This window comes from Oncorhynchus mykiss, chromosome 1 (assembly GCF_057628025.1).
Source record: "Oncorhynchus mykiss isolate SJ-2025 chromosome 1, ASM5762802v1, whole genome shotgun sequence".
NCBI classification, from domain to species: Eukaryota; Metazoa; Chordata; class Actinopteri; order Salmoniformes; family Salmonidae; genus Oncorhynchus; species Oncorhynchus mykiss.
Window position 1 is genome coordinate 72,109,738 of NC_143022.1, and position 26,214 is coordinate 72,135,951.

General features: G+C 42.2%; 1 protein-coding gene across 2 annotated transcripts in view; it reads right to left on the minus strand.

The window, feature by feature from the left end:
- LOC110528078 (heat shock 70 kDa protein 12A) overlaps nucleotides 1-24,769 on the minus strand; it is a 49,219-nt gene extending 24,450 nt beyond the window's left edge. Inside the window, exons 1-3 of one of the 2 annotated variants that reach the window (XM_036983876.2) lie at nucleotides 24,239-24,769; nucleotides 5,003-5,079; nucleotides 4,649-4,779 (exon numbers count right to left, since the gene is read on the minus strand). In XM_036983876.2, coding sequence (XP_036839771.1) covers nucleotides 4,649-4,779; nucleotides 5,003-5,079; nucleotides 24,239-24,329 — 299 coding nt within the window. In that variant the 5' untranslated portion in view covers nucleotides 24,330-24,769. The remainder of the gene's footprint in view (nucleotides 1-4,648; nucleotides 4,780-5,002; nucleotides 5,080-24,238) is intronic. The other variant, XM_036983878.2, reaches the window with a different exon arrangement.
- Between the last annotated feature and the right edge of the window lie 1,445 nt (nucleotides 24,770-26,214).

The following is a 26,214-nucleotide window of genomic DNA, read 5'->3' on the forward strand; positions in this document are numbered from 1 at the left end:
GTCCTGTAACTTAGCATCCACTTCAGTGGACCACTTCCGTATTGAGCGAGTCACTGGTACTTCCTGTTTGAGCTTTTGTTTTTATGCAGGAATCAGGAGGATAGAGTTATGGTCAGATTTGCCAAATGGAGGCCGAGGAAGAGCTTTGTATGTATTTATGTATGTGGAGTAAAGGAGATGTAGAGTTCCTTCGCTTCTAGATGCACATGCTGGTAGAAATGAGGCAAAACGGATTTCAGTTTTCCTACATTAAAATCACAGCCCAGTAGGAGCACAGCCTCTGGATGAGCATTTTCTTGTTTGCTCATTGCCCTATACAGCTCGTTCAGTGCGGTCTTAGTGCCAGCATCAGTTTGTGGTGGTAAATAGGCAGATACAAAAAAATATAGATGAAACTCTCTTGGTATGGTCTACAGTTTATGAGGTATTCTAACTCAAGCGAGCAGAACCTAGAGACTTCCTTAATATTAGAGATTGCGCACCAGCTATTGTTAACAAAAACCCTCTTAGGCCTCACTTCCCCCTATCTACGATACCTACTGCAGCCCTCATCCTCAAAATACAACATCCGTTCTGCCAGTCACATTCTGTTAAAGGTCCCCAAAGCACACGTCCTGGGTCGCTCCCCGTCTCCGCAGGAGGCCTTTTGCCTTCTAGTAGGTCATCATTGTAAATAAGAATTTGTTCTTAACTGATTTGCCTAGTTAAATAAAAGGTTAAATTAAAAATGTAAAATGAATATAAACAAAGAGACACAACATGACCGACACACTAATTGTGCTACACTAGTTGTGGATAAATTAAGGATTAGTTACTATAATTAGTTTGGTTCCCTTGAAGATGAGAATATGTTTGCTAAGTGCACTGATGAGATTATTGGTCAGTCTCACTGGGGGATAAGCCTGCTGTGAGGGACTCATTTGGAAGATTTGGGGGAAACCACTGGATGCTTACTGCTAATCTAAATTAAGAATCATATATTTTTTTCATTCACTTTTATTTATTCAGGGTAGCCAAATTGAGACCAGGGACTCATTCCCAATGGTGCCCTGAGTACACATTTGTTTCTCACAAACTTTAACATTAGAAATATGACTTTAGGCTCTTTTTTTGCACAATCTGTGTTTATCATTCAACAGCCCTTTATCATCATTGTCATTGTCATCATCATGCTGGATGGTATGTCCACAGCTCTATAGACGGAGTATGGTATGTCCACAGCCCTATAGACGGAGTATGGTATGTCCACAGCCCTATAGACGGAGTATGGTATGTCCACAGCCCTATAGACTGAGTGTGGTATGTCCACAGCCCTATAGACGGAGTATGGTATGTCCACAGCCCTATAGACGGAGTATGGCATGTCCACAGCCCTATAGACGGAGTATGGCATGTCCACAGCCCTATAGACGGAGTATGGCATGTCCACAGCCCTATAGACGGAGTATGGCATGTCCACAGCCCTATAGACGGAGTATGGCATGTCCACAGCCCTATAGACGGAGTATGGCATGTCCACAGCCCTATAGACGGAGTATGGCATGTCCACAGCCCTATAGACGGAGTATGGCATGTCCACAGCCCTATAGACGGAGTATGGCATGTCCACAGCCCTATAGACGGAGTATGGTATGTCCACAGCCCTATAGACGGAGTGTGGTATGTCCACAGCCCTATAGACGGAGTATGGTATGTCCACAGCCCTATAGACGGAGTATGGCATGTCCACAGCCCTATAGACGGAGTATGGTATGTCCACAGCCCTATAGACGGAGTATGGCATGTCCACAGCCCTATAGACGGAGTATGGCATGTCCACAGCCCTATAGACGGAGTATGGCATGTCCACAGCCCTATAGACGGAGTATGGTATGTCCACAGCCCTATAGACGGAGTATGGTATGTCCACAGCACTATAGACGGAGTATGGTATGTTCACTTAATAGATGGATAATAGAGAGATAATTATTCTCCTAATCACATCACAGCATGATCACGCTATATAACTCCCTAATCTTTTTTAATGATCTATGTTGGGTTAAAACATATACCCTAATTAATATGGTCATTTGATACAATCCAAAAATCTAAACCTGTAGCCTATTTATTCAAAACTCATAGTCGTTGTAACTGTCACATTGAGGCTAACTGACAATGTGACAGTAAGTCGTCGTAACAGGACTTAAAACATGGTTGTGATTCAAACTGTTGATGAATGCAAATAACTCCACAGTATGGCTAAACTGGTTAACATGTAAGAACATGACGGGTGAAAAATAGCTAGCCTACTGTATAACACGACCATAGATGGAATGAAATATGCCTCACTGAAAATAGCTCTAAGGAGTGACGGTCTGTAAATGATGCATTTCTTTTCACTGTGCGTAGTCTGTAAGACAGGCATTTAGTGCAGTGGGAGGCCAGACAAGCTTATTTTCAGACCTCTGGCAATCACCAACTAAAAGCCTTAATGCACGGTAGCCTACATAGTACTAAAAGGGTGGCTTACTGCAAAATGTAGCAAGAACAGAAATTATATCTAAAAAATATACACACAATAAAAAATATTGTCAGAGTGTTGGCAATTTCCAGAGGAACTGGCAGCCATGGCCGAATAGCTGTTTTCATCTCTAATGCTCACTATCAATACAGCAATGCATTCCTCTTCTATTCAAAGAAGTGTTCTACACTGAAATCTCTATCATAAGAGAACTAAAACATTAAAACAGCCCAAAACAGTTCCCTCGGGCTATGGGCAAACTTTACAGATCCATTCGGAGGGCTTATTATTGTTTCTGTAAGGATTTAGAGAGCAGATGGTTCAATCCAAAGTAAATCATCGTGGGGCTCCGGCTGTTTTCACTGCAAGGTCTGGCAGCACCAGTAAAAATATCTTACTAAACTGTTACCTGATGTCTGGAGTTAATGACCCATGACAGGAGAGGTTTCCCCAATAGACAATTCTCCCAGTCTGTGTCTCATCACCCTAAGGATGTGACATTAATAATACTCCATTTTATCTAGCACTCCTACAAAACAACTTGATTCTCAGAAAAATGACCAAGACACAGAAAGATGTGTTATTAAGCACATAATTGCTACATTTCAGTGTAGGTGCTAGTATAACTGTTCTACCTAGTAGTCTAACCGACAAACATTTTTATTTTTTTACTATTACAGAATTGACGAGTTTCACCTTTGACAGATTTTCTGATGTTACAAAGTGTTACCCATTTTCTGTTGAAATTTTGCAAGCGGGAAAATGCAGATTATGGTCGAAATGGAGGTTGGCCCTGGTGCCTGACACACACAGGGAAAAGAGTTGACCTGTGTCTTTTATGGGTCAGAGGATCGTACAGATCTCAGGATGGCAGTCTCGCTGGTTCCTCAGCTAAATGAACCAGCTCCTCCTACCAGTGCTAACAAGAGCATTACACTGCTGGGGCCATGACATGATGACTGTCAATGAGGCATTGATGAGAGAGGGAGCAAACACTGTTTCTTCTGACATTTAAGGACAGTCATTGGAATCCAGTTTAGAAGCCTCCATGGCCCTTTATATCTCCATTTGAGACATGGAAATAACCAAACAATGATCCTGCTCGACCTATCAACAGCCACAAAAGTTTCTTCATAATGAGTGCTAAAGAATCAAATGTTTCAATGAAGGTACCGTACTTCACTATTCAATCCATACATATCTCTGAAGTGGAGAAGCCCTAGAATAGTTTAGAATCCTGAATTCTAATAGTCCAAATAAAATCAAGTCCCAACAACACAAGATCATTTTCTGCCAACAATAAGTGAAGAAATAAAAATTTATCCACCACAAAAAGAGCCATAGATTGAGTATCCTCTTTCCCTACATCCTAGCAGAGTTGTCCTGCTGCCTGGAACGTTCTACACACATTCTGGCAGAAAGCAGAGGAGGGGGCCATTTCTCTTCCATAAGTAACTGACAGGCCAAACAGCCAGATTTATTTTAATTAGGTAAGTCATTTAAGAACAAATTCTTATTTTCAATGACAGCCCAGGAACAGTGGGTTAACTGCCTTGTTCAGAACAACAGATTTTTACCTTGTCAGCTCAGGGATTCGATCTTGCAACCTTTCGGTTACTAGGCCAACGCTATAACCACTAGGCTACCTGCCGCCACAGATGCAGGTAACTGCCAAAATAATGGAAACACTTGTAAATGAGGGATACAAAATATTTTGAAAGCAGGTGCTTCCACACAGGTGTGGTTCCTGAGTTAATTAAACAATTAGCATCTCATCACGCTTAGGGTTATGTATAAAAATGCTGGGCAGGCCATTGTGTTTTCCATTATTTTGGCAACCATGGCTATGCCCCAAAAGGATGACAATGAAATAGAGGAGCAATCATTTGATAAACACCTTTTACCTGGCTATCAACAACCCTTCTGTTATGGTTACGCCTAAATAAGACCTAAATAAGAACAGAAAGCAGCACCATGCATTCAATGTCTCCTGCATCACCTGCCAGGGAATATTCAATAAGACTGCTACAGAACAACCTGACCTGAGTGCACCTCCCCATGACTCCCTCAATCTATCTCGATCTCTTTCTCTCTCTCTCTCTCTCCTCCTGCTCCCAGCAACTGCATTTCAGCGTTGACTTGGCTCACCTCATGGTGTGAATGCATTCTGGCTCCTTAGTGAAGGCGTAAGCGTAGCCGCTGGAAGTGGTGCCAAAGTCGACAGCAACCACCACGATGAACGAAGGTCCCGTGTGGGCATTCGAGTCCGTGTCATTTTGCTGAGGTGGGGAGGACAGAAAACTGGAGTCAACAACGTTCAAGGAGATGTGCTATTTATTCTGGATGGAAAAGCTGGTGGCTAGTTTAACGACTTAAAAAGGACTGTGTGGTGAATCTCTCATAACAATCTCTCATTCCACAGTAATGGAGTTGTTTATACAGACTTCATACGGCTCTTATGGATCCATCTCCATGCAGAATATTCCATGGTGGGTTTCTTACCTGAATGTGTGAGGGTGACAGTGGGGTGATGCCAGGGTCACCCATGCTCTTTGCCGGAGAGGGAGTTGCCATTGCATCTGAGGAGACAGAAACAAGTAGACACAACATGAGTCCACTTTGCTTGGCAACAACAAACAGAAAGCTTCATCAAAATCATCTGATTTAGGACATAAAGTATGTCCATTAGTACACTGCCAATCCCTATTTCTCAACAATTCAAATAAATTTTGCAGCTGTGATCTTAGTTTTGATTGTTCAGTCATCCTCTGATAATGCACTACAAAGAATGTTACCATTCTAACCTTTCGTTTGAAACTCCTGGCTACCTAACAACTCTTCTTTTAAGGTAAAACGGTTGATGCACCTGCCTTTTAAACACAATGGCATTTGAATTGAATGAAAGTGTGTCCATTTGCCACCACTTTCATTAGCTTCACTTAATAGTGCTTGTGAAAAGGCCCTTTGACAATGCACAATAACAGTGCTTCCTCTGTGTTTTTAAGTGTCTGGGGATGGTCTCAGTCTCAACGGGACATCACGCTACCGGTCTGTTTTCCACATCGCTCGCCCTTTTCTCGCCCTTCCAGAGTGACTGAGTGGTCCGAATCCACACAATGTACTGCTTGGTAATTACTGTGTGGAATTACAGACCACCTGTGGATAGACTCCATCTTCTCCACCCCTCCCCCATACCCCCTCCTTTAAATCATAACCTTGAGTCTTATTTTAAAAAGGGGCTATCTGTATTTGCTACATACATTTTTGTCATTTTTAAATGAATGATAATTACCCATTGATTCTTGGAGAATATAAACTTATGAAGGCTGCATGAGCTTACCCCATCAGAACCCAGAATATAAGCATGTTTAACTTTAATTATTTGAAGAAAAAAAATAATAATTCAAAAGCCTCAAAACATGGTTAAAACAATCATTTTGATATCATGCATGGTCAGTCCTTGTATCCATAGCTCTGTCTATGAATTTGATCGAGAGTGGTTACATTTACCCCAGCCCCATCCCTCAGCTGTTTGCCAAAAAACAGTGGCAGGGTGTCAAGACTCCGACCGAAGGTGGCTCCCCTTCCCGTTCGGGTGGCGCTCGGCGGTTGTCGTCGCTGGCCTGCTAGCTGCCACTGATTCTTTCCTCCCCCTCCTTGTGTGTTTATTGGTTACACCTGTTATGAGTTTGTGGTAATTAGTTGGGCTTTATTAGTCAGCAGGGATTAATTATTGTAACATTTGTGTATGTTGGAGACAAACGTGTTTGTTTCTGTTCGTGGATTTTGCTGGACTGTTTTCGTTCCCTGTGTCTGGGGCATTTTGTTTTGAGCACCCAGTGTTTCGTGGGGTGGCCGTTGTTCACCGTGTGTGCATTAAAAGAGCACTATATTCAACTCTCTGTTTCCTGCGCCTGACTTCACACCCACGACACCCAGATCGTTACGTAGGGTATACACTTTGTTGCTGTTTGTGGCTCTAGTGGTAAATGTGTTCCAGTGCAGTCTGTGTAGTTTATTATTAACCTGACAGTATAAAATACTCAATGAGAGATGTCATTCAATTGTATTGAGTTCATTACAAGCAGTTGCAAAATGTCAATGCAGATGTCTTTTCTGACTAATTCGTGCAAGTTGATGTCGGCATCTGAGTGAGAATTTCCTTGAATAACCCAAGAAATCATTAACTGTACGTAAAACAGGTCAACCAGAAACTACAGTATTGTTGAAGTCAATCAATCGCTCACAATCTCATTAAGGATATGGCAATATAAATGTAAGTCATTTATATAACTGGCAACAGCAGATACATCAATTAACTGAATAGTGTGGTGCCTTCGCACTTACAAAGCATATGTAGTGTTTAACAATATACAGTATAATGATTTCCTTCAACATCCCCCACTATTGTGTTTAAATCCTATTGGTAATGTTGAGCTCTGAAAAGGGCTCTATAAAGGTTTACTTTATGTGTATTCATCCTAAGGTGAGACATGGAAATAACCAAACAATGCTCCTGCTCGACCTATCAACAGCCACAAAAGTTTCTTCATAATGAGTGCTAAAGAATCAAATGTTTCAATGAAGGTACCGTACTTCACTATTCAATCCATACATATCTCTGAAGTGGAGAAGCCCTAGAATAGTTTAGAATCCTGAATTCTAATAGTCCAAATAAAATCAAGTCCCAACAACACAAGATCATTTTCCGCCAACAATAAGTGAAGAAATAAACATTTATCCACCACAAAAAGAGCCATAGATTGAGTATCCTCTTTCCCTACATCCTAGCAGAGTGGTCCTTCTGCCTGGAATGTTCTACACACATTCTGGCAGAAAGCAGAGGAGGGGGCCATTTCTCTTCCATAAGTGACTGACAGGCCAAACAGCCAGATACAGGTAACTGCCAAAATAATGGAAACACTTGTAAATGAGGGATACAAAATATTTTGAAAGCAGGTGCTTCCACACAGGTGTGGTTCCTGAGTTAATTAAACAATTAGCATCCCAGGCCATTATTTTTTCCATTATTTTGGCAACCATGGCAATGCTCCAAAAGGATGACAATGCCCCCATCCATTGTAACTGAATGGTTTGATGAGCTTGACAATGATGTAAACCATATGCCATGGCCGTCTCAGTCAACAGATCTCAACCCAATTGAACACTTATGGGAGATTCTGGAGCAGCGCCTGAGACAGCGTTTTCCACCACCATCAACAAAACACCAAATTATGAAATTTCTCATGGAAGAATGGTGTTGCATCCCTCCAATAGAGTCCCAGACACTTGTAGAATCTATGTCAAGGTGCATTGAAGTTGTTCAGGTTCGTGGTGTCCCAACGCCCTATTAAGACACTTTATGTTTGGGGCCTCCCGAGTGGCGCAGCAGTCTAAGGCACTGCATCGCAGTGCTAGAGGTGTCACTACAGACCCCAGTTTTATCCTGGTCTGTATCACAAACGGCCGTGATCGGGAGTCCCATAAGGCGGTGCACAATTGGCCCAGCTTTGTCCAGTTTAGGGGAGGGTTTGGCCGGGGGAGCTTTACTTGGCTCATTGTGCTCTAGTGACTCCTTGTGGCGGGCCAATCGCCTGCAGGCTGACCTTGGTTGTCAGATGAACGGTGTTTCCTGTGATACATTGGAGTGGCTGACTTCTGGGTTGAGCGGGCGGGTGTTAAGAAGCGCGGTTTGGCGGGTCATGTTTTCAAAGGACGCATGACTCCACCTTCGCCACCCGTTGGGAACTTGCAGTGATGAGACAAGATTGAAATTGGGGAGAAAAAGGGGGTAAAATAAATAAACAAAAAATACACTTTATGTTGGTGTTTCCTTTATTTTGGAATTACCTTTATGTGGGCTGTGTCTATAAAGTTGAAAACATTTTCAGACTCCCCCGACCCCCAGAAAAGGATTGCAGCAAAAAAAATATTCAATTCACTGGTGCAATGCGATACAGAAACTATGTTGCTTGAGTGAGCACATGAGCTGGAGCTGAACTGAGTGGAAAGAGAGGCTTTCATTTTTTGCGTCTGGACTTTTTTTCTCCTCTCTGCAGGAGAGGCTTTTACTTCCTGTTCTCGTCACATTCCTCTGTTTCCCCAGACGACTCTTTACATTTTTCAGACCCTCAGTGCAGATGTCAGACTGGGTGTTTACAGGAGAACTAGGCCCCAATTTATGACTGCACAATGGAGATTTTTCGATAACACATATGAGCAGCAAGAACTGGAATTTAAAACTCAATGTTAAAGTTCATTACAAGTTTATAGAAATAAATAATCTTAGGCATTAGCACACTAGCAATGTATTACCCTATGTGAGAATATGGTATTCTATAGGCAAAGGCAGAGTTGTGATATGTCAGATACAGCGACCACACTATCAAGTTGTAAACTAATAGTAATTTGAATCCTTAAAACACAAATGGTTTGGATATATTAAAATAAAAAGCGAAAATGTACCCGATTCATCTTATAACAGGTTTTTTTCACCTCTAGAAAGAAGTCTGGGTACGTTGACAAGCTCCTCTTTTTTCTAATGACATTGTTGCGTCTTCCAGTGTGACTTTCATAGCCCACTCTCGGTGAGAGCCTGTGTGATGAAGGAAAAAAAAAGAGGCTAATAATCCAATCCAAGCGTTGAACCTCTGGTCCTGTGGCACCATGAGAAATGAGATCAGAGCCTCCTCTTGCCACCTCTGCCCCGATAGCTAGGCTCACACCGCCTCCTCAATACAGCAAGTGTGAGGGGAAGGGAAGAAATGTCTGCACATAAAACGTCCTTCACATCCTCTCTGATTTTCCCATCTTTTCATACTAAGATTACAGGGCCAGAAATATCATTTCTGCTGGTATGAGAGAAAAGGAGAAAATATGTTTTAAAACACGACGGGCAAACCCATTCCTTGTAACACTGTTGCAGTTCAGAGACGCACGCAATCACCAAATACAGGTCCTATGAGTAAAGAGGCTAGAGGGAGGATGATTCAGAAAAGAAAACACATCTTCATCTTGTATCATCTGCTGGTTTATCAAGCAGTGAGTTTACAATTGGTGTATTACAACCACATTCCTTGCAATGCTGTTGCGGTTCAGCGATGCATGCAATCACCAAATACTGGTCCTATGAGTAAAGAACCTACAGTAGTGGGTTAGCATACCTTTTGATTCATAAAAGAAAACACATCTTCATCTAGTATCATCTGCCCGGTTTATCAAGTAGTGAGTTCGCGATTGGTGCATTACCACGCATGTCTGTGTTGAAACCCATCCTTCACAATGCATGCTCTGTAGACAAACATACTGTAAAATGCCTTCATGAACGGCAGGAGTAGAGGACTGGTAGTGCAAGGCCTGATTAACTTTGCGTTTTGCATCTTACCGGCTGTATTTCTGTATTTTGAAAGTCATATATCTTGAAAACTTGACTGCTGACCTGCAACACATTTGGCGACTATATCAACAATGGACTAATGAAACATATACCAAAAGATCGTTTTTGGGTGGAGTTTTTCTTTAAGTCGGTTGAAATAGGTCACTGGAGCAATAAACCACATTTTCAAAACATGATTTACATTTAGCGCAAAAAGAAACACCAAATTGTAGTTAAGTAACTAACAACTATTGAGCAAGTGCATGATAATACTATACCACAGTCCACACCGAGGCTAATTTAAAACAATGTACAAGTGAGATTCTTGTCTCTTTGCATGTCTGATTAGAACTACTTGAAATCCGTTGCACACGTTCCAGAATAGATCTCAAGGTTGGCCTCATAGGCACTCAGATGTATTACTTCATCCTTAAATGACAACAATGATAGGACAGGTGCATGTGCATTGTGCATGTAATCAATGCAATACATAGTTGTATGTATGTTATCGTGGCATGTATAGAATCTGTAAACATCAGAGAATGTGGTGATGCTGACAGACAGGATCAACAGAGTTTCTCCGGAAAGCGGACACTGATTGGGCCAGCGTGAACGAAGCAGAGCAGACACAATTTATGCCGCAATCAACAACACCTACAAAAGGCAAAGAGATGCCCCATTACATTCACTGTCACAAAGATTCAGTGCCACACAAAACATTCCTTTCAAAGGGCTACATTCATGTAGATGAAGGGAAAATGAGACTGGGCGGCTCTCCTTTTGAGAGAATGGCCCACTTCTTCCCCCATCATGCCATGTATCAGCTAGTACAGCAAGCAGTCAGAGGGAAATTGAGAGAAAGAAAGAGAGAGAGAGAGGGGCCTCCTTCATCCTCCCTCCCTCTTTTCCAACTGCATCCAGCTGGCCAAGTGCCCAGACACACAGTGCAGGGCAGCAGCCTGACAACAGCTGTTAGCCAACTGAGTTTCTAGCACCCTTCATAGTCCGCACACACACACACTTGCATGCATATACACACACTTATGTCTAACTGATTCCAGACCTGCTTTTCAGGTGTCCTACTACAACTGCTTCTGTATAAGGCCTGATTATCAAAAATAAACACAACTGTATGGATAGCGGTGGAAGGTAATTCGGCATGATGTTTCAGAGAAGATTTAGCCTAATTGGTGAGAAAGGCAACTGGTTTCAAAATAATAATAATGACGCCATCATTTACACTCTAAGTAGGTAAAAGTGGGTAAATGTACATCATTTATCAATACAAATGCAATTCCAGTGGGATGTATATTAGGAAAATGTACATATTCTCCCTCCATGTCCTTCTACTGTACGTGTATTTATTATGGACCTCCATTAGTTCCTGCCAAGGCAGCAGCTACTCTTCCTGGGGTCCAGCAACATAAAAGCAGTTATATGCCATTTTAAAACATTACAATACATTTCACAGCAGATTTCACAATACATTATTAAGTGTGTACCCTCAGGTCACTACTCAACACAAAATCCATGTGTACGTGTGTGTATCGTGCGTATGTTTTCATATGTGTGTGTATGTGTGTGTCTGTGCCTGTGTGTCTCTTCACAGTCTCATTAACTTCCATTAATTTCCACATTATTCATTACAAGATTTAGTTGAGGTTCAGTGAAATACAATGTTTTTAGTTTTTGAAATACTTAGGACTAACTTATGTCAATCAAATCAAATCGTATTAGTCACATGCGCCGAATACAACAGGTGTAGTAGACCTTACAGTGAAATGCTTACTTACGAGCCCCTAACAGTGCAGTTTAAAAAAAATATGGATAAGAATAAGTAACAAGTAATTAAATAGCAGCAGTAAAAAATTACAATATATACAGGGGGGTGCCGGTACAGAGTCAATGTGCAGGGCACCGGTTAGTTGAGGTAGTATGTATATGTAGGTAGAATTATTAAAGTGACTATGCAGAGATGACAACAGAGTGGCAGTAGTGTGGAGGGGGCAATGCAAATAGTCTGGGTAGCCATTCGACTACATGTAGCAAGAAGTGCTGAGGAGGGTGCTGGTTCTAAACCTGCCTGTCAAGGGGTGAGTGTAGTGAGTGTAGCTGGTGCATAGAAGTCAGGCGCAGGAGTGCAGAGATGAGTGGACAAAGCACTTTACTAAGGCAATCATTTGCATAGAACGCAACCGCGTCACAAAGTACAAAGTACCGGCTGCCACAAAGCAGGGGAATAAAACAACACCCGCCGCAAACCAGCAGGAAGCTGGCCAACGTTGACAATAAACAATTTCACACACAGACATGGGGGGAACAGAGGGTTAAATGCACGACAAGTTATGAGGGAAATGTAAACCAGGTACGTGGGAAAACAAGACAAAACAAATGGAAAATGAAAGGTAGAGCGACGATGGTTAGAAGACCGGTGACGTCGACCGCTGAATGCCGCCCGAACAAGGAGAGGAACCGACTTCGGCGGAAGTCGTGACACTGCCTTGGACTCAGAAATCAATCTATAGATCTGTGTCTAGTGCAAACGATATCCCAGCAGTAGAGAATGTGCAGATCAGACAGAAATACACCACCTCCGCTGCACTGAGTGAAGCATGAACTGATTACCATAGAACACAACTAGGTTTAACTTGATCAGCATATCCTCACCTACTCTAGATAGTGCTGTAGGCATGCATAGCTCAACCTTTCCCCTATATTATTTGCAGATAATATAGGTCATAGGTTGTCCTGGCATATTGTAAGTAATATAAACCCTATGGTATAAGGCTTCCAAAAGAGTTATTCGGCTGTCCCCATAGAAGAACCCTTTTTGGTTCCAGGCAGAACCTTTTTGTGGAAAGGGTTCTACATGGATCCCAAAAGTATTATACCTGGAACCAAAAATAGTTATTCAAAGGGTTCTCTTATGGGGACAGCTGAAGAACCATTGTAGGTTCTAGATAGTGACTAGTCTTCTAAGAGTATATGAAAGGAGTGAAAAACTAGGGAATATAACTGATGAGAAATTGAGGGGCTTCCAACCATGACTTTTATTGCATGTTTTCAATGATCAAGGTACAAAGCAGACACCACATGGTTTCTCTGAGGATGGATGAATGCCCTCTTGTGAGTGTGAGAGTCCTTCTGTGCTGGTGTCAGGTATCCTCCAAACAGAGCGGAGGAGATGGGGAGGTAGGGATATCTGCTCAACTGTTGTATAATAAACATGTCCCGCTAGCGTCTCCCAGCCGGATCGTTTAGCGAGAAAAGGCCTCGTTCCAGATCAGTCTGGAGGTAAATCAGAGTGACATTTTGACAGCCGCGCAACATCTGCCTGAGGAGTTTCAAAGTACACAGCTCAGTGGCTATACACCTTGTGCTTTTGACTGGCCCACCGAGCAGGGGAGTGGCTGGGAAACCCAGATAGTATGCCAGTACAACCTATGACCTATGAATGAGAAGATGGTGGGTACAGGGAAGCAAAAATAAACAAACAGATTTGTCAATTTGTCAAGGCTGGCTAAACGTATATTTACTTTCTGTTATTTTGATAAGTATATTTTCTCTTAAATTTGCCCAAATATACTTGATTTACGTGGGACAGTCTACTGCACCCCATAACACCCTATAACAGGGGGTTGGCAAAACTCCAAAGTTTTTAGTAAAAATAAATTAAAAAGGAGTTTAATTTAGGAAAATGAATCGGTTCACAAGTATCCCCACGAATAAAAAAAGAGACGTGATTTTGTCTCAACTTAATCAAGGTATTCAATTATTTGTATTTTTTGGGGCTTAGTTGTGGTCAATTTGCAGTGTTCAAAATCATTATTATTATTATTATGTTCCAGCCCCACGACCATCCAGTCCGTCAACAATCGGCCTGCGACCGATGGCATTTGAAAGAGTGAGCCTTTTTTCCTACAAGGGCAGAGCATTTAGGTCATCCTAAGGAAATTCCGAAAAACCTCTCCAAACAATAGACTTTCTCCTTCTTCTTCTTCTTTTTCTTCTTCTCTCTACGCTGGAGACCCTTATAACAACAAAACCACGGCGAAATTCAATTTGACACGAAACAGATTCAAATAGCTGCCCATTATGTACATATCGCAGACACGACAACACTGCACGTTCAAAAGCATCCTCTATCAAAAACATCAATTTGGCAAGCTCATGATCAAGATATCAAACTTTACGTAATTATGACCCATCAGTGCTTTCATGCTATCGTCCATTTCAGTGTCAAACTAAACAGCCAATGTGTTTTCGGATCCCCTCTCATGCTTTTCTTGGCCCCAGATGCTCTGAAGGCAGAACTAAAGCTGAATAATTTAACACAGTAGAATATTCTAAGCTTCATTTTTTACCAGAGCATATAATTCATTGTGGTTACACATAGCGATGGTGCATTGAGTTAAATCTGGCTGAGAATCTGCCCAGGTGTTTATTACGGTATTTCCACCAAGACACCATGTATTCAACTGCTGTCAGTTTTTAGGTTGCATTTTTGGTGCTTTGTGTTGTTTGAAATAAGGTAACAAAGAGCAACACCTTCATTCAGTAAAGGTTCTGATGTAAATCTCTTAAAAGGTCCCAAACACTATGAAAGGTGGATGTAGACATTGCCCTGATCTGTTTCACCTGTCCTTGTGATTGTCTCCACCCCTCTCCAGGTGTTGCTTATTTTTCCCGGGGTATTTATCCCTGTGTTTCCTGCCTTTCTGTGCCAGTTCGTCTTGAATGTTTCAAGTCAACCAGTGTGTTTTTCCTGTGCTCCTGCTTTTTCTATTCTCTTTTGCTAGTCCTCCCGGGTTTTGACCCTTGCCTGTTTCTTGACTCTACCCGACTGCCTGACCATTCTGCCTGCCTTGACCTCGAGCTTGCCTGCCATTCTGTACCTCCTGGACTGTGAACTGATTTTGACCTTTTACCTGTCCATGACCATTCTCTTGCCTACCCTTTTGGATACTAATAAATATCAAAAGACTCAAACCATCTGCCTCCCGTGTCTGCATCTGGGTCTCGCCTTGTGCCCTTATAGCCATGGGATGGACACAACTGAGTATTCCAAACATTAGGAACACCTTCCTGATATTGATTTGCACCCCCTTTTGCCCTCAGATAAGCCTCATTTTGTCGGGGCATGGACTCTACAAGGTGTCGAAAGTGTTCCACAGGGATTCTGGTCCATGTTGACTCCAATGCTTCCCACAGTTGGAGTTGGATGGATGTCCTTTGAGTGGTGGACCATTCTAGATACACGTGGGAAACGGTTCAGCATAAAAAACCCAGCAGAGTTGCAGTTGTTCACACAAACCGGTGCGCCTGGCACCTACTACCATACCCTGTTCAAAGGCACTTCAATCTTTCGTCTTGCCCGTTCAATCTCTGAATGGTACACATACACAATCCAAGTCTCAATTGTCTCAAGGCTCAAAAATCATTCTTTAACCAATGTCCTCCCCTTCATCTACACTGATTGAAGTGAATTTAACACGTGACATCAATAAGGGATCACAGCCTTCAACTGGATTCACCTGGTCAGTCTATGTCATGGAGCAGGTGTCGTTAATGTGTTGTATACTTAGCGTACATTGCTGTGGTATCTGGAAGAGCTTGTATCTGACAGCATTGGGATGGGAGTGAGAGATGTGACAAAACCAAGACCAAGAGAATACACAAACACAGTCAGTGTTTGGTTTCTAACATTGGACTGGTGAGAGTACAAAGACCATAGCCTTCTGTGGAGTAAATTGAGTTTGATGGAGGAGAGCGACAAAGACACATAGAGAAAAAAAGTTTACAGTAATTTCATGAAGGGCCTCTTGGGTAATCGAAAAGATGTCATACTGCTGATGTCTAACGGCTGTTTAAGTCTTACTCTACAATCCAATGTCTTGTGAAAAGCGCCTCCCTCGTACTTCTCAACAGAATGGGTGCCTCCTCTTGAGGGTAAACACAGCCAATATCTTAGTCATGACGTAATGCTGAGCATAGGATGGGAGTGAGAGATGGGAGTACCTTGCCAGTTTACTTGCATCGCAATTCACATTTTCAACCTTGATTTTGGTAAAGAGAAACATCCCTTGCTGAGAGGGTGAATTCTCTCAAAGTACATGTTCCATGATAAAATACTAGAGCTTATCAGGGATATTGGTCAACTATCCAATTGGGTGGCACTTTACATGAAGTTGCTCTCATACCTGTGTAGTAACACTGTAATTACACTAGTATGCTCCTTATTCCACTTGTCTGAGCAATTTCGCGTGTAAAACGTAGCAACCATGTTATTACTGTAGTAATTACAGCATTATTACACTAGTATGAGACCAACAATGTAATGTGTTTCCAAAAGGGTCGCTACCCGGGGCGGCAGGGTAGCCTAGTGGTTAGAGCGTTGGACTAGTAACCGGAAGGTTGCAAGTTCAAATCCCTGAGCTGACAAGGTACAAATCTGTCGTTCTGCACTAGAACAGGCAGTTAACCCACTGTTCCTAGGCCGTCATTGAAAATAAGAATTTGTTCTTAACTGACTTGCCTAGTTAAATAAAGGTCAAATAAAATAAAAATATAGAATAGCTATTCAACGTATCTATTTCCATGCAACATAAATGTGATCATAATGTGATCAATGTCACCTAGTCACGACATTACTTAACGTTTCGATAGAGAGGACACACCTGTGTTGTGGTGGGCTCTCTGGTGTGTGTCTCATCTAGGAGTGGCAATGGGATTTTTCTGACCGTAAGGGCTCGCCACAGTGATTTCACAGCTCCGTTTGGTAGAACTACGTAGAGAGCTACGCAAAAGAAGCTCCATCGGATCTGTTGCGTAGACTGTGTGGAGCCCTTTAGGGCATCTGAAAGACAACTTCCTGCCTGGCCCTGGTTCATCAGGTTCAGCCCCCCTACCACTTTGTCTCAAGAACTCCCAGTTATTGGGTTGACCTCAAACAGAAATGTTAATGGCTGAGGCCTTAAATCACCTCTGGTCTGAACTCCTTTCCCAGCCTCCAACCCCTAACGCCCCATCCATTTCACAAATACATGCCAACGATGGCTGCAAGTGAGGCAATTTGCTTTAATACATTGAAGTAAATTAAAAAGGCAATTGTATACTAGAGCTCAAGAGTCTCGTACAGAGGCTGTACATGTTTAATATTAACCGCTTTATCACTGTGGTAGATGCAGCTGAACTTCTGTTGTAACACTACTGGTGCCCCGCTTACTTTAGCAAGAAGCCAATAATGTGTTGGTTGCTATGGGAACCTACAATGTCGTGTGTTGTGTGAGTGAGTGCAATGACATGACAGCACACCTGTGGTGCAATTTGTCTGCTCATGGTGTGCTGAGTCACATTGAGGTATTGTAATACATTGTAAAGTCCTTTTTCAATGCTCGTCAGTCGTCACTGTCCACCTATTCGTTAGCCAGCTGGTTTATGAGCTGGATGACATTGTAGTGAGTCAAGGCATTTCAATGTCACCTCTGAACTGTCGTCTGACCTGACCTCATCACATTTACACTCCTCTGTTCATTGATACTCAACATAGGTTCCTTGCATGCATGGAATGTGCAATGCTGACCCTATTCTTTGAAAACACTCTGCAACTGTTCCCTCCTCTCATTGATGATTGCTGTGGAGGAATCACACATTGGATGGCTGGAGCCACGTGTGGGAGCATACGTAAGTACTTGTAGAACAGCTGGACAGAGCACACAGAAAATAACCCAGTGATGAGCTCCACTTTGTGCAGCGCAGCAGACCAGAGGAAAACTGGGCTTAGCAACAGGGCTAAAAGTTGTATATCACGGTGAATCTGATTTAATTCCTAGATCATAGTATACTCAATCTAGAGAATCCACCCACAGAAAAACACTTGGTCTGATTGAAGAGCTTTCAGATGGAAACGAACTAGCTTGTGATAGAATGCGACATATAAAAGTAATCTATTTTAATGCCTTGTTGCATCAAGCTGTCGCCAATGATATCTACAAAAGGACAGGACAGGATTAATCTGTGCTTTTGGAATCTGCAATCATATTAATATCACAAACTAAATTAATCTCTTGAGTATGACTCCCCCACCCTATCTGAGCTCTCCCTCTCTCTCTGCTATAAATGTGTAGAACATGTGTGGCTGTCCCTTAGGGAACACAAAGCTCTCCGTTAGTGCAGTCATTGGGTGTTCCCACTTGGCTAAAGAACAATTAAAAATATTTCAAAAATGTGTTTTTGATATTTGCTCTTTAAATGTGCATTGCAAGTTATGATAGTGACGTCGGGAATAAGAAGTAATGATAATTTGAAACAAGTCATTGCAGTTTTGGGTGTGTCATCTCTGGGATTTGTATCAGCACACTAATAGGTACTTGAGGCATTGAGCGGAGCTAACAATCAGCTCTCATGATGAGATGGTCCCTGTAGCTAAGGTAATCAGCTGAGTGTAAAATCAATTGATGTCAATTTGTTACCTTCACATTCTACTGCACACAATTAAAGAACCTAATGAACTCAGCAAAAAAATAAACGTCCTCTCACTGTCAACTGCGTTTATTTTCAGCAACTTAACATGTGTAAATATTTGTATGAACAGAACAAGATTCAACAACTAAGACATAAACTGAACAAGTTCCCCAGACATGTGACTAACAGAAATTGAATAATGTGTCCCTGAACAGGGGGGGGGGGGGGGGAGTCAAAATCAAAAGTAACAGTCAGTATCTGGTGTGGCCACCAGCTGCATTAAGTACTGCAGTGCATCTCCTCCTCGTGGACTGCACCAGATTTGCCAGTTCTTGCTGTGAGATGTTACCCCACTCTTCCAACAAGGCACCTGCAAGTTCCCGGACATTTCTGGAGCGAATGGCCCTAGCCCTCACCCTCCGATCTAACAGGTCCCAGACATGCTCAATGGGATTGAGATCCGGGCTCTTCGCTGGCCATGGCAGAACACTGACATTCCTGTCTTGCAGGAAATCACACACAGAACGAGCAGTATGGCTGGTGGCATTGTCATGCTGGAGGGTCATGTCAGGATGAGCATCAGTGAAGAGCACTGATGGAGGGATTGCCCGTTCCTGGTGTTATTCGTGCAGTTGTTGTTGACATCCTGTACTTGTCCCGCACGTGTGATATTCGGATGTACCGATCCTGTGCAGGTGTTGTTACACGTGGTCTGCCACTGCGAGGATGGTCAGCTGTCCGTCCTGTCTCCCTGTAGCGCTGTTTTAGGCGTCTCACAGTACGGACAATTTATTGCCCTGGCCACATCTGCAGTCCTCATGCCTCCTTGCAGCATGCCTAAGGCACATTCACACAGATGAGCAGGGACCCTGGGCATCTTTCTTTTGGTGTTTTTCAGAGTCAGTAGAAAGGCCTCTTTAGTGTCCTAAGTTTTCATAACTGTGACCTTAATTGCCTACCGTCTGTTAGCTGTTAGTGTCTTAACGACCGTTCCACAGGTGCATGTTCATTAATTGTTTATAGTTCATTGAACAACTGCATATCAATAATCAATCATCTGAAAAAGACAACATTACTGCTCTGACTGTGACCCTGAATAGTATGGGGACTCCATTGTCCCGTTTTGCTGGGAAGCTCAAATGTACATACTGATCAATTCCACAGTGACTGTGATGGTGACCTCTATATCAGTGATTCTTAAGGCAGCTATCCCCCTTTCCCATTCCCAAATATGATTGGTGTGTGCTGTACAGACTGAGCAGCAGACCATGCTGGGCCAGGGTCACCCATACTCTCCCCCATCTTCCTCTTCTTCAGGGGGAGTCCGGATAAACCAGGGTAGACTGAGAGCAGACATGGAGGGAGAGGTCAGGCCACGTCCCACTGCGTCTGCCTCATCCCAATGTTGCAGCTGAGCTCACGAAAGTAAGTGTCGCTAGTGCACATCCCTACCCACCATTTCACAAGGTCACGAGTGCCTGGCAGGAGAGCTTAAGATTGGCAGCACTGCTCAAATAGTGCAGTGCCTTGTACACACAAAATGCAGTCTGTTCAAAACTTTTGAAACACCTTGTCACAACCTATTAAATTATTCTCAATCAAATACTTACATGTATGTTGATATTGAGTTTCATTCCAAAATGCTAAAAATCCATTTTCAGAAATGTTGGTAAATGAGCTTTTATTGTGTAAAGAAATTAGGAGCGATTGGTGCTTTTTACTATCGAATCATGGCATGGCATTGTTCAAAGACATGTATTTGTTTAAAATCTATCACTTAATGGTTTAATTTCCAAGAGACAAATAGCCTAATCATGCTATTTTTGCTAAATGCTATACAGTGCATTGGGAAAGTATTCAGACCCCTTCCCCTTTTCCACATTTTGTTATGTTAATGTGCCTTATTCTAAAATGGATTAAATAGATGTTATTTCTCATCAATCTACACACAATAACCCATAATGACAAAGCAAAAACAGGTTTTGAGAAATGTTTGCAAATGTATTACAAATTTTTAAAAAAACAGATAACTTATTTACATAAGTATTCAGACCCTTTACTCGAAATTGAGCTCAGGTGCATCCTGTTTCCATTGATCATCCTTGAGATGTTTCAACAACTTGATTGTAGTCCACCTGTGGTAAATTCAATTGATTGGACATGATTTGGAAAGGCACACACCTGTCTATATAAGGTCCCACAGTTGACAGTGCATGTCAGAGTAAAAACCAAGCCATGAAGTCGAAGGAATTGTCCGTAGAGCTCAGAGACAGGATTGTGTCGAAGCACAGATCAGGGGAAGGGTACCAAAAAAAATCTGCAGCATTGAAGGTCCCGAACAACACAGTGGCCTCCAACATTCTTAAATGGAAGAAGTTTGGAATCACCAAGACTCTTCCTAGAGCTGGCCGCCTGGCCAAACTGCGCAATCGGGGGAGATGGGCCTTGGTCAAGGAGGTGACCAGGAACCCGATGGTCCCTCTGACAGAGCTCCAGAGTTCCTCTGTGGAGATGGGGGAACCTTCAAGAAGGAAAACCATCTCTGCAGCACTCCACCAAACCAGCGTTTGTGGTAGAATGGCCTGATGAAAGCCACTCCTCAGTAAAAGACACATGACAGCCCGCTTGGAGTTTGACAAAAGGCACCTAAAGGACTCTAAGACCATGACAAAGAAGATTCTCTGGTCTGATGAAACCAAGATTGAACTCTCTGGAGGAAACCTGGCCCATACCTATGCTGAAGCATGGTGGTTGCAGCATCATGATGTGGGTATGTTTTTCAGTGGCAGAGACTGGGAGAGTGGTCAGGATCGAGGGAAAGATGAACAGAGCAAAATACAGAGAGATCATTGATGAAAGCCTGCTCCAGAGCGCTCAGGACCTCAAACTGGGGCGAAGGTTCACCTTCCAACAGGAAAACAACCCTACGCACACAGCCAAGACAATGCAGGAGTGGCTTCGGGACAAGTCTTTGAATGTCCTTGAGTGATCCAGCAAGAGTCCTGACTTGAACCCGATCGAACATCTCTGGAGAGACCTGAAAATAGCTGTGCAGCAACGCTCCCCATCCAACCTGACAGAGTTAGAGAGGATCTGAGGAGAAGAATGGGAGAAACTCCACAAATAAAGGTGTGCCAAGCTTGTAGCATCATACCCAAGAAGACTCGAGGCTGTAATCGCTGCCAACGGTGCTTCAACAAAGTACTGATTAAAAGGTCTGAATACTTATCTAAATGTGATATTTCTGTTTCAATTTTTTTTTTTTAAATAGCAACATTTCTTAACCTGTTTTTGCTTTCTCATTATGGGGTATTGTGTGTAGGGACAATTTAATCAATTTTAGAATAAGGCTTTAATGTAACAAAACGTGGAAAAAGTCAGGGGGCCTGAATATTTTCAGAATGCACTGTATATATCACACTCTGTGAAATAAGTAGTACTGCTAGGTTTTACAGTCAAATGTAACATAACTACATTTTTTTATAAAGAAATGTACAAGAGATACAATTGTGACATCAATATATATATATATATGTTTTATGATTCAATACAGTAATATGAGATCTGTATATAAAACATTTACATTTTACATTTTAGTAATTTAGCAGATGCTCTTATCTAGAGCGACTTACAATGTGGAAACAATGGATGTATAGCGTTTTCCCCCCTAAAAGAAATGTCATACACATCTAAAATCTATGAATAAAAAAAATCTGTGAACAGTAATATTTTACACACATGAAGGTAGCATTTATTTTTGAAGAAAAAACACAAATGTGAAAAATTGGTATATAGACCTATTTTTTATAAATATAAACTCTTCATAAATTATCTGGATCAACAATGAAGACCATACAAATAATACATGGGTAGGCCTAATTTATAACACTGTGGAACAAAACTATCTATCTAACCAGCTCTGAACACCAGAACGTATGTTAATATTATTACTGTATAATTTCACCCTGATGATGTCAAAAGAGCTAACAATCTGCATTCATCGTCATTGTATGACATCAGTCCCCCAGGAAATGGCTCAATCGGTGAACGAGCCTTTGTGTGCGCGGATCCTGGCTGCCCCCAAAATGAACAAAGGTCTCTTTATCAGCAACTTCAATGTGTCACCGTGGGAATGTGAAAAACAAGCATGGATTGGGATTTGATCCAAAAGCCAAAGGTTTTTCTGATGGCTGCTCATCTACAAGAGTTTCTTTATTTTTATTTTATTTAACTAAGCAAGTCAGTTATGAACAAATTCTTATTTTCAATGACAGCCTAGGAACAGTTGGTTACCTGTCTTGTTCAAGAGCAGAAAAACAGATGTTTACCTTGTCAGCTCAGGGATTCGATCTAGCAACCTTTCAGTTACTAGTTCAATGCTCTAACCACTGCCGCCCCAGAGTTGGCTACGTGTTTTGTGGAACATATGAGCAAACAAAGTTAAGCCATTCGATAAAAGTTCACAACACCCAACCCCAAAGGTAGGACAGGCAAATGGTCCAGCCTCAAGTTCATTGTGACAACACCGTAATTAACATATTAACAACTGGGTGTCAACAAATAACAAGCATGCGCAACATCCTGTGATGAAGTGTGATAAGTAGGACATGACAGACCCCTCTGTTCACGTTGACTTCTCAATGAGCAATCACAATCACAAGAAGGACAACAGACTTTCACTTTTGGATTTCAAGCACATCCAGCCAAAAGTACATAGGGCCTACTGTACACAATTATTCTACATCATATAGGAGTGGTGTCAGATGATTTAGCCTACTTGCTGCATTCAAAACAACTGGGAACTCGGAAATCAGACATTTCCAACTCCAGTGCGTTCATGACAACTTGGAATTTGGAAAAACGTTATCCAACTCGGAATTCTATGTCCTAAACTCTGGCATCTTTCTAGAGCTCTGTCTTTCTGACCTGAAGATCACTGACGTCATGATTTGACCTCGTTTTCTTCCCGAGTTCCCAATTGTCTTGAAAGCACCATTTGTCCTGCAGAGGGACCGATATGACATAAAAGTAAATAGTCCTAGTCCTAAATGACATGTTAGACATAAAAACCTCGAAGAAAACGTTCAATAAGTAAAACAACATGAAAACTTGAGCACTGGTTGAGATTGAAGACAATTGAAATGCAGTAATGTATCCGCCCATTACGCACATTGTGTCCATAATAGAGGAACCAACCATTCCTATCGCTGCATTTATCAGCGCACTCAGACTATATAGCGATGACTTCTTATCGGGCGTTTTAACCACATTGCTGCGAATGCGACACCTGGGGTGGTGGTAGGGCACGCAGACTTTTGCTGCATTGTGTCAAGCCTCGGGTGGGATTGACCATGTGACCAAACTCTGCTTGGTTATGGAGGACCAAACTATAGGCTACTGGGCGGGTATTTATAGTGTTTCTGCCCAATGCAAAAAGGCGTTATTATGTGTGCCCATTTTCTGGGACTACAGGAGAAATGTTCTGCAGAGTAATATTATGATTCTAATAATTACATGTGTTGCTGTCGAGGTGGGTTCTCAGAGGTATGCTGTTTCCTTCACGTTGCGGCAAAGCTCTCGTGAAGCTGCATGAACACGACTATAGCCTATATCCTATGCTTTCCAATAATATTCATTATAAACCTTTGTATAAATTGCAATTTCTCATAAATATAACAAGAGCGAATACCTTTATACCACCACCATCACGTAACCCGGGCGACTATTGCACAAATCAAACGTGAAAACGTAAAAGGAGTCTCCTGGCAAGGTCTCAAAAAGGCTAAGAATGCGCACTGAATGAGAGCACCTATAGAGTGTAGCTTTGATGCTGCATAAAAGCGTAGAGGCCTCTGAAGAATACTTCAGAATCACAAGAGGGTTAGAAAGAAGCATTTTACCTGCTATTATGTTGTCTGTTGCCGATTCTTTCTCAGTCATCATGCCCAGCTGTTTTATTTTTCCTTGAGTCTCCCCTAAACAGTTACACATGCAGTTTGTCCTTGTTTACTTGCCAGTCTGAATCATTAGATTGATGGGGGGGGGGAAAGCCAAATTCTCTCACTCAGATTATCCCCCTTAAACCTGCTTTCTTTCTCTTCAGTTCTTTTAACTGGAAAATAGGACTTGCTATGTATGGCGCACTAAAAAGCCCATTTAAAGGAGGCACAGCGGGGTTGGCCGATTCAACTGAAAGATTGTCGTCGAGTTTGCCCGATCTGCACCTCCAAAGAAATGAGGTCTGCTACCCAGGCTGCTACTTTCCGATCGTTAGGTAGCCCTCTGTCCCGCCCCTCCCGTCAACTCGCACGGCTGTTCTGGCAAGGAATGTCTCCCAATAATCGAGAGCTAAAAGTCGACAGTAGGGGCTGCAAGGATGCAGCACTAGATAGCCTATACATCCTTCTGCTGTCCTGCACTTGCACATTTTCATTAGTCATCTCCTCATTATGCAAATAAGATCCCCTCCCAAATATATAAAATGGTTTTCAGGTTAGCCTACCTCTCATGTTTTTCTTTTCGCCTACAGCATCAATAAACTTGTACTGCATCTTTCAAGCTTGGTAAAATGCACTATGCTTGTGGGTTTGTAGTCGGCTACATTCATGAGGACCCTTGACAATAAACACTTTGAGTTCAATACAAAATTAGATGGTCAAGGCGGGACGCTTTGGAAAAAAAATGTTTTTAGAAATAGTACAAAAAAACATGTAGAGTACCAGTCAAAAGTTTGGACAACTACTCATTCCAGGGTTTTTCTTTATTTTAGCTATTTTCTACATTGTAAAATAATAGTGAAGACAAATAACACATATGGAATCATGTAGTAAGCAAAAGAGTGTTAAACAAATCTAAATATATTTTATATTCTTCTTCAAAGTAGCCACCCTTTGCCTTGATGACAGCTTTGCACACTCTTGGCATTATATCAACCAACTTCATGAGGAATGCTTATCCAACAGTCTTGAAGGAGTTCCCACATATGCGGAGCACTTGTTGCCTCCTTTTCCTTCACTCTGCGGTCCAACTCATCCCACACCATTTCAATTGGGTTGAGCTCGGGTGATTGTGGAGGCCAGGTCATCAGATGCAGTACTCATCACTCTCCTTCTTGGTCAAATAGCCCTTACATAGCCTGGGGGTGTGTTGGTTCATTGTCCTGTTGAAAAACAAATGATAGTCCCACTAAGTGCAAACCAGATGGGATGGCGTATCGCTGCAGAATGCTATCGTAGCCATGCTGGTTAAATGTGCCTTGAATTCTAAATAAATCACAGACAGTATCACCAGCAAAGCACCCCCACACCATCACACCTTCTTCTCCATACTTTACGTGGGAACCACACATGCGGAGATCATCCGTTCACCTACTCTGCGTCTCACAAAGACACGGTGGATGGAACCCAAAATCTCAAATTTGGATTTATCAGACTAAAGGACAGATTTCCACCAGTCTAACGTCCATTGCTCGTGTTTCCTGGCCGAAGTTAGTCTCTTCTTTTTATTGGTGTCCTTTAGTAGTGGTTTCTTTGTAGCAATTCGACCATGAAGGCCTGATTCACGCAATCTCCTCTGAACAGTTGATGTTGAGATGTGTCTGTTTCTTGAAGCATTCATTTGGGCTGCAATCTGAGGTGCAGTTAACTCTAATGACCTTATCCTCTGCAGCAGAGGTAACTCTGGGTCTTTTTTTTTTCCTGTGGCGGTCCTCATGGGAGCCAGTTTCATCATAGCACTTGAAGTTTTTTGCAACTGTACAATGGACTTGGTCTTTTACCAAATAGAGCTATCTTCTGTATAGCACAACCGAATGGCTCAAACGCATTAAGAGGGAAAGAAAATGTCACAAAATTACTTTTAACAAGGCACAACTGTT